The 9243-nt window shown below is 46.3% G+C and overlaps 1 protein-coding gene across 4 annotated transcripts in view; it reads left to right on the top strand.

The window, feature by feature from the left end:
• Nucleotides 1-1286: 1286 nt before the first annotated feature.
• The window catches only part of LOC140392676 (uncharacterized), an 89518-nt gene continuing 81561 nt past the window's right edge, over nucleotides 1287-9243 (top strand). Inside the window, exons 1-4 of one of the 4 annotated variants that reach the window (XM_072478189.1) lie at nucleotides 1287-1666; nucleotides 2021-2067; nucleotides 2573-2666; nucleotides 7274-9108. In XM_072478189.1, the coding sequence (XP_072334290.1) occupies nucleotides 7390-9108 (1719 nt within the window). In that variant the 5' untranslated portion in view covers nucleotides 1287-1666; nucleotides 2021-2067; nucleotides 2573-2666; nucleotides 7274-7389. The remainder of the gene's footprint in view (nucleotides 1667-2020; nucleotides 2068-2572; nucleotides 2667-7273; nucleotides 9109-9243) is intronic. The other 3 variants (XM_072478188.1, XM_072478191.1, XM_072478190.1) reach the window with 3 other exon arrangements.

Raw genomic sequence — 9243 nt, 5'->3', positions numbered from 1 at the left:
TCAAGCAAATGGTTGAGAGGTGGGGATGAAACAAAATTGAAATGAAAATCGCTTACTGTCACAAGTAGGCTTCAAATGAAATTACTGTGAAAAGCCCCTAGTCGCTGCCCCTGTTCGGGGAGGCTGTTACAGGGATTGAACTGTGCTGCTGGCCTGCCTTGGTCTGCTTTCAAAGCCAGTGATTTAGCCCTGTGCTAAACAGCCCTTGTTTGAAGAGGGGAGGGAGATTAAAGAATGGGATTGAAGGGGAGGGGATTGAAGAGGGGGGAATTCAGGATGGGAATTGAAGAGGGGTGATTGAGGGAGGGAATTGAGAGGAGGGGGATTGAAGAAGGGGGATTGAGGGATTTGGGAGGGTGCATCAGGGTGAAATGGGGATTGAAGGAAGGGGGATTGAAGAGGGGGGTATTGACGGGAGGGAGATTAAAGAATGGGATTGAAGGGGAGGGGATTGAAGAGGGGGGAATTCAGGACGGGAATTGAACAGGGGTGATTGAGGGAGGGAATTGAGAGGAGGGGGATTGAAGAAGGGGGATTGAGGGATTTGGGAGGGTGCATCAGGGTGAAATGGGGATTGAAGGAAGGGGGATTGAAGAGGGGGGTATTGACTGAAGGGGGATTGAGGATTGGGATATTGAAGTGGGGCATTGAGGAGAGGGGGTTGGAAGAAGGGAGGCATTGGGAGGGGAAATGATGAGGGGAGATTAAGAGGAGGCAGGTTGAAGAAGGGGGATTGAGGGAGGGGTTTTCAAGACGGGGGCATTGAGGAGAGGGGCATTGAATGGGGTGATTATGAGGGGCATAGACAGAGTGGATAGTCAGAGACTTTCCCAGGGTAGAGAGATCAATTACTAGGGGGCACAGGTTTAAGGTGCGAGGGGCAAGGTTTAGAGGAGATGTACGAGGCAAGTTTTTTACACAGAGGGTAGTGGGTGCCTGGAACTTGCTGCTGGAGGAGGTGGTGGATTGGGCAGGGAAGGAGGTGGGGTTTGATGAGGTTTGGGAACTGGCAACTGTGGAGGTGTGGGGAAAGTGATGCAGGAATTGAGAAGGATGTGGGAGTTTGGGGAGGAGGTGAGAGGCAGTAGGTGGGAGTTGGGAGGAGGTGGGATGGAGGGGAATGGGGATTGGAAATGAACTGGATGATGGGGGATTGTGGAGGAAGTGGAGGATTGTGGAGGAAGTGGGGAAGGAGGAGATGAAAGGGATGAGATGGCGGTCTTTGGGGTGGAGAGGGAGGTGTTGGAATTTGGGTGGAACAGAGGGACAAGATGGGGGATTGGGGAGAAAAGGGAAGGCGAAAGACGTTTGATGAGGCTGGAAATGAGAGACGATGAGGAATGTGGATTCAGATGAGGTTGGATGAAGGGGAGGGAATGGGGATGAAAGGAGATAATGAAGCATGAGGGAGAGAATGGGGAGCGGTTGGAATGATGGAGAGTGATAATGAAGGGGTACAATAGAGGGAGGATTAGAATGGAAGGATTGGCAGGTTTGTGGCAGATGGGGAGAGAGGAACAGTGCCTTCTGTTTTGCTCCACAATCCCTATAATTACAGCAAGGTATCAGCATCACTGATCCAGTAATTCCTTACGCTGGGTGAGGACATATATGCAAGGCGAATAGAGGAAAAGGAGGTGTGAGGAGTTTGGATGGTGAAGAAAAGGTTTGAGACACACTGTATTTCATGTCTAGCAAATTTATTGCACGGTGTGTAACACATGTCAGGTTGAATTAACAGACAAACTGGTCTGTGAGCTACTTGTGCGAGAATTGGGCTAAGTACATTACAGTGGTAATGAGACGCAGTCCGAGGCTTAGCCTGTGCAGAAACACAAAGCCCAGTGCTGACCCTTGTTGCAATACACACGCCAGCCGTGTGATCCTCTTAAGATTCAGGCTCAGAGAGTAATAGGGCGGGGAGAAGTGCTGTGCGGTGATCATAACCAGCAGGACATTTTACCTCCAGTTTTGTTCTATTGCAAAAAATGATAATCTTCCTTTCAAACCTTTCTATTAGGGCCATCAACCAACAGAAGGGAAGAAGCAGTTGAACGATGATGAACCGTATGTAACTGTTAAATTAACTTGTAATGTCTGCAGCCTGAATTAGAAGTTATGAAGTGCCATTATAGGTCTTGTGATGCTCTGTTGTGTGGGCATATTGCCATGCAGTGTGAATTTTCAGTTCATTGAGTTTGTTGGATTGACTTTTTTTAAGTGATTCAAACAATTTTTTCCCTCTTTCGCTTGAGCTGATAACCCATGGCTTTACACAGCAGGGCGAAAGACCAGTACCATAGCACTTGTGGCACAGAGTGTCTTGAACACTTGGAACACAATGCATGCTCTGAGCTACTGCAAATACAATGCAAATTTATCAGTCCTGCGCACAAAGCACTGTTGTTGCACATGTGCTTTGTCTTACAACAGTGTGAAAACTGTAGAAAGCTTGGCGGTCTTGAGCTTGAAATCCCTGTTGTGGGTATAAAGTTCTCAACATTTGGGTTAGCAGCCTCTTCATTGTTTTCTTTATTGTCCTTTACCTTCAAACTTCCCCCTTGTTTTGCAGACTCCAAGGGGTTAACTGAGTGAAAGCTACTGTTGGTGAGAACTGCAAGGAAGGAGTGGGTGTGAGGATGAGGAATAGGAGGTGTGAGAAGAAGGTAGGGAAAGAGGAGGGTGAGGAGAGCAAAGCTTGCTGAACACACTGGAGCAAGCGATTGATATTTGCAGACACATAAAACCATGTAAAAGATAACATACAAGTTACATTCTCACAAAAAAAACCATGCCAAGCTCTTGTTAAGCCTAAGGTTCCAGGAAATTCTGGATCATTGGCTATTTTTGGTTACTACAGCAGGAGACAAGGAATGTGATTTAACTGGAAAAAAAAATCTATGTTCGGTTTTGGGTGCATTTAATGAAGCAGCTGCAGCGCCAAGAAACGTCTCGCTATTTGCCATTTTATTTGGTCTCGGAGAGTTTCTCTTTGCTGCGGCCGCACTTAGTCATTTAGGAAAGGCTCCTCGCAGATTGGGGTGCCATTTTGTCTGGCTGCCCCGATTTTCCCTCCCTCCCCTTTCAGGTCCCCCATGTTTTTGACACCTCCAACCTCAGCGAAGACCCCGGCAACCACCCCCTCACACACCACTTCAATGGAATTTTGCTGAGCCAGTCACGCCCTAGCAAACACATGCCCTCCCCTTAGACCACAAGGAGGGATGCCCTTGATTCTTTTTTTTCCTTTTTTAAAGATAAATTTAGAGTACCCAATTTTTTTTTTTCAAATTAAGGGGCAACTTAGCGTGGCCAATCCACCTAACGTGCACATCTTTGGGTTGTGTGGGTGAAACCCACACAGACACGGCGAAAATGTGCAAACTCCACACAGACAGTGACCCGGGACCAGGATCGAACCCGTAGGCAGCAAGGCTAGCCACTGTGCCACGTGCTGCCCCTAGGATGCCCTTGATTCTTGACTATTATATGCAACATGGACTGCCAATGACCTGAGCAAAGGTATGAACTCTCTGTTGTGTGTCGCAGGATTAATCTCTGCCGAAATAAGGACTGGTACTCTGTCAACTTGCAGGTGTGTTCACTAATTACGGACACGGAGGCTCCTTTGTGACATCCACCACAATTGGAGTAAAAATAGACTCTACTTGTGCCTCATTCACATTAACATGCCGTAAGCCTGCTCTTCTACCTGCTCTGAACTGTCTAAATGATGTGTGGCTACTTTGCATTTAAATTTTCTTGCTCAGTCTTCGTCTTGCTCTTTGAGCCCCTGCATTCTTTGCTAAATGTCCCTTCTTGTTCCACCGGTGTTGCACAGCATCCATAAATTTGCAATGATTTGAATAGTGTGGCCCACCATACCTAAAACACTCCACTGCTTTCATTGTTTGCTTGCAACCTCTTTCTTTCCTTGATGCAGCGCCCCTGCCTGGGCACCAACATTAGCCATCTGAATACCTTTAGCATACTGGCAGCCATTTCCATGCCTTGTAAAATTCCCACAACTGCCTTAAAAGTCACTGGCCTCACCCAATGCTGTTCTCTTTAATGCCGCAGACCAGCCTATCTCTGAGCATATCTTCTAAAACTGCTCCAAAATCAGTGTTCTGAAAGTTGGTGTCGTTCTGTCACAAATCTAGCTACCGGTTAACCTGTTCTCAATAATGGCTATGAATAATCACCGAGGGCTTTGGGTTATGGTGATTCTGGACTAAATCTGCAAACAAAATCTTCCGTGGCATGGCCACATTCCTCATCAACTTACAAGTCTTCACCCCACACACACTCTGGAGAATTGAATGCTGTTTTGCCTCACATTTTATTCCATTTCAGCCCAGCCCTCGCATCTCTCCTCAAACTCACTGACTGCCCCGAACAGAGCCCTGGTGCTGTTAACTTGAAATTTTGTCAAATAAACCCACGATGAAACTAGCTACTCATTGAATGCAACCTTAGTGCTACCATGCCGAACATCGAAAAACGTTGTTTTCTGTCTTTCTCCTCATCATCCGTGAGCAGGAGACAAAAGAAGCAGAAGGAGGGACACACCAAAGAGAGGCAGTTCAAAGCGGATGACCAGGTTTACATTAGGAACTTTTCTAGTAACCAGAGGTGATTACCGGGATTAATTTTCAACCAAAGTGGTTCCTGTGTTTCCAGGTTTGCCGGTTGACTCCACTGGGGGAGAGGAAGAGGAATGTTCACGCTCAGTCTACCTCTTCACCTACGATTCCAGATCAACTGTTACACGATTCATTAAAAAAAAAAAAAATTTTTTAATTCTCCTTTTTCACATTTATCATATTTACAGCAACAAATAATTAACAACAACAGCAAATTCAATGGCAATCCCCTAGCCAACAATCCCCTCTGAATCTAGCTACCGGTTATCCTGTTCTCAATAATGGCTATGTATAATCACCGAGGGCTTCGGGTTATGGTGATTCTGGACTAAATCCGCAAACAAAATCTTCCGTGGCATGGCCACATTCCTCATCAACTTACAAGTCTTCACCCCACACACACTCTGGAGAATTGAACGCTGTTTTGCCTCACATTTTATTCCATTTCAGCCCAGCCCTCGCATCTCTCCTCAAACCCACCCACCCTTAAACAGCTCCCAACATTTAGAGTACAAGACACCAATGAAAAAGAATCATCATTAATTTATACATTCCAACCCCCCCTCCCCCATGTTCGATGTCATCCAATTCATGAAAATGAATGATGAACAAGGCCCATGAGTTGTACAACACTTCCATCCTTCCCCTCAACTCGAACTTTACTTTCACCAGCAGATCCACCCGCCACGCCGAGGCACAGGGCAGAGAAGGCGACTTCCATCCGAACAGAATCCGCCTTCGGGCAATCAGCGAGGCGAAGGCTAAGTCATCTGCACCCGCTTCCAACCCCGGCCGATCCGACACCCCGAAAATGGCTTCAAGGGACCTGATTTGAGTCTCATGTGCACCACCTTTGAGATTACCCTAAAGACCTCCCTCCAATACCCCTCCAGTTTTGGGCAGGACCAAAACATATGGACGTGATTTGCGGGGTCCCCCCCACAGCATTCACAAACATCCCCCATCCCCTCAAAAAGTCGGCTCATCCTCGCCCTTCTGAGGTGTGCCCTATACACCACCTTCAACTGTATCAGCCCCAACCTCGCGCATGTAGTTGACGCATTCACCCTCCGTTGCACCTCACACCACAACCCTTCCTCCATGCCCTCCCCCAACTCTTCCTCCCATTTTGCCTTAATCCCATCCAGTGATACCTTATCTTCTCCAGAATAACCCCATAAATCGGCGACACCACCCCTTTCTCCAATCCCCCCGCTGTCAATATATCTTCCAACAGTGTTGGGCCGGTGCAATCGGAAAGCTCTGTACCTCTTGCCTGGCAAAATTTTGGACCTGCAAATACCTAAACATCTCCCCCTGCCCCGACCCATATATATCCCCCCCCCCACCCCCCAAGCTCCTCCAACTTCACAAACTGGCCTCCCAGAAATTAAATCCTTTAATACCCTAACTCCCCTCTCCTGCCATCTCCGGAAATTCCCATCCCGCCCCCCTGGTTCAAATCTATGATGTACTCGAATCAGCATTGTCCTTGACCCCGTCCACAACCTAAAGTGCTGGCGCAACTGCCTCCAGATTTTGAGTGTCGCCACTACCACCGCACTCCCTGCATATTTACCTGGGGCCATCGGGAGTGGCGCTGTTGCCAACGCCCTCAACCCTGACCCCCTGCATAGATTCTCCTCCATTCTAACCTATTGGGAGTCCCGCCCTCTAACCCAGCCCCACACCTTCTCAGCATTTGCCACCCAGTAATAATACATTAAATTTGGGAGACCCAACCCCCCTGACTGCCGTCCTCTCTGCAACAGCACCTTCTTAACCCTAGCCACCTTACCCCCCCCCCCCCCCCCAAATAAACAAAGTAATAATCTTTTCTACTTCCTTAAAAACGCCTTTGATAAAAAGATTGGCAGGCACTAAAAAATTAACAAAAACCGCAGCAGTACATTCATCTTAATTGCCTGCACCCGACCTGCCAGCGATAGATCCCATCTCACAAGATTCCTATTTTAATTGTCATACTGACATTCACTTTCTAGGTTTACCTGTGATATACAGGCAATGAGGAAGGTACTGTAGACTGGCCAATGAAACTCACGGTCCAGCAAGATACAGTATTTTGAAGTTACAGAGTGGAAGGCCATGTTCTGATGATTCAACAACATTTTCCCAATTTCTCTCCCGTTTCAACATCCTGGAATTAACAGTGAAGCTTCAGACAGTGCCCAACTCTGCTTGAACACAGCAAGTTATTTGTGAAGTACAGCTTTTGATTAAATTTGAGGGCATTGTTGAATTATTACAGTGATGGCTTTTATTTCCAAAGATTCACAAGTGATCTGTACAAATACAGATTTGTACAAATACACAGATTGTTCTCCGATGACTTGCTGTGTGATTGGCTAACACAGGACTCCGCTGAAGCTCTGATATATTTGGGCCTGTTTCTAACCCATTTGAGTGAGAAGTGCGGAAAAAGCACATTGAGCATTTTCCAGATTTCCTTTATCTGAAAGTCCTCTGAACTTGATGATTGTGATTGGCTATCAAAAAATGAGAGTTTAAATGACTATCATGTGCATGCTGATATTCTTCAGGTTGAAACTTGTTCTTTCTCTGGGTGCATTTCAGTTAATATTTTCAAAACTGTTGGTGTTTTCTAGATTACAACAAGGTTCAGGAGAATCTGACGAAGCGGGCCGGTGCAGAGAGTCATGGGTTAACAGCTGATCTCTGTCATACTTCACCCACAACCTGTAATGGAAAGGTCAGACAGAACATGGAGCGACCCTATTTAGAGAACAGTACTAAACAGAGTGCAAAACATGTGGGCTTCAAGAAGGAGATGCACAGCCAGCGACTGGTACAAACCAACTTGGCCTACACCTCCCAAAGCCTCAGGCAGCCAATGAAGCCTTTACTGCTGGCAGCTGTTTCAAGCCACAAACAACAGTCCAATGTAGAGCACCACCGACAGAAGCATAGCTCCAGTGAGTCAATCACTGATAGAGGCAGATCAAACTCTATTTCTCTTGCAGCATCCAAACATTTTGTGAGAGAGCAGGAACGCTATTTAAGCAATTCAGGTACACTTACTAGCATTGATTCTAATATGAGCTTTGATGAGGTTAAGACGGGAACGAGCAAGAAGCAGAAAAAATACTTCACCCATGGGGAAGAGAATTTGTCGCCAATACAGTTAAGCAGTCAAGAGGTCTGTGACAGCCACTTCAAGGTGTCTGCGAGTCAATACGATTCGTTGATTATTGGTTCTCCCAATCGTCCAGTTACTCCAGGCGATCTTGCGAATGTTTACCGCCCATCCTTGGATAGACGGTCCAATGCCTTACGCTCCATTCTGAAATCATCACAAACATCTGCAAGCCTACATCGTTCAATGCTCAGCTTGGGTGATAGCAACTACAAGGCAAAGCATGCTTCAAGCGAAACTGCAAGTATCAGTCCATTAAGGTTTTCTACCTATAACCATGTAAATTTGCCTTCTGGAGACGGAAGAGAGGAATGGTCAAGCGAAGCATATTCAGATGTTTGGAAACACCAAAATGTTCCAATAATACCAAACTGTGACTCCTTTGTAGCAAATAATAACCGTAAAGGTTATTATCCTGTGTGGGATGCATGCCCACTGTGTTTAAGCACCAAGTATCAGATCTGTCCTGGGTTAACCTGTGTTTGCAGCAGATGTGAAAATGCTGACAGTTGCATGACCTGTACAGAAGCAGAGGTTTTGACAGATGACTATCATAGCCCCTCTCCATTTATCACCACTGGCAGAAAGACAATGTCATTGACAGAGTCACTAACCATACCTGACCAGGACACAAAGAATACACATCACTCTCATAGTGCTGCCTGTCAAAGAAGTGCAGATTTTTTGTGTAATTTTCCCATAAAGTCAATGAACTTAACTCACCAAGTGTCTGAAATGGAAACTGATCAAAGAGTATCAGTAGATGGAGAACAGCCAGGTGTCGAAGATCCTTTCTCGAACACTGTAGAAAATAGGAAAGATTTATCAGATAAGTACTCAGATTATCACTTGCACTCCAGCATGAAATTTCAGGCAAAGTCCATTCACTCTGTCAGCATTGTTAACACTTACACCAAACAGCACAGAGATCCAAATGACCTGTGGATACAAGATACTGCTCAGTGCCTAGCTCTTCCAGGTCTCCCTCAGACACACAACGAGAGCACTTCTTCCCCAGAAAATCTCTGCAGCGAGGCACAGGAAGAGGAAAGGTCTGATCTGAGGCCCACGGGTATTGGAAGCAGGACACCGAGAATTAAACCAGTCTCAGGTTATTCTAAAAAATCCACCTCCCAGGAAGGAGAAACCTTCAATTTGAAATCTGAAGATCACAACCGTTCTCACTGCTGGGAGCATGGGCCGATGCTAATGGAACCTTTTGTGGGCAATGTTCCTACAGACCACTTCCGGCCAACCTCTCCACTCGGAGACAGCCAGCAGCTTCAGGTAAGAAGCTTGCAATGAATATATAGTAGGGCTATGAAACCACCCAAAATTGTTGCCTCATTGCTGCCCTTATGCTGGTAGAACTTAGTCTTGCAAACATTTTAAGCAAATCTATATTGTGTACCAGGCTGTGTT

Source organism: Scyliorhinus torazame, chromosome 16 (assembly GCF_047496885.1).
Source record: "Scyliorhinus torazame isolate Kashiwa2021f chromosome 16, sScyTor2.1, whole genome shotgun sequence".
Lineage (NCBI taxonomy): Eukaryota > Metazoa > Chordata > Chondrichthyes > Carcharhiniformes > Scyliorhinidae > Scyliorhinus > Scyliorhinus torazame.
This window is presented reverse-complemented; position numbering and strand designations above follow the sequence as displayed.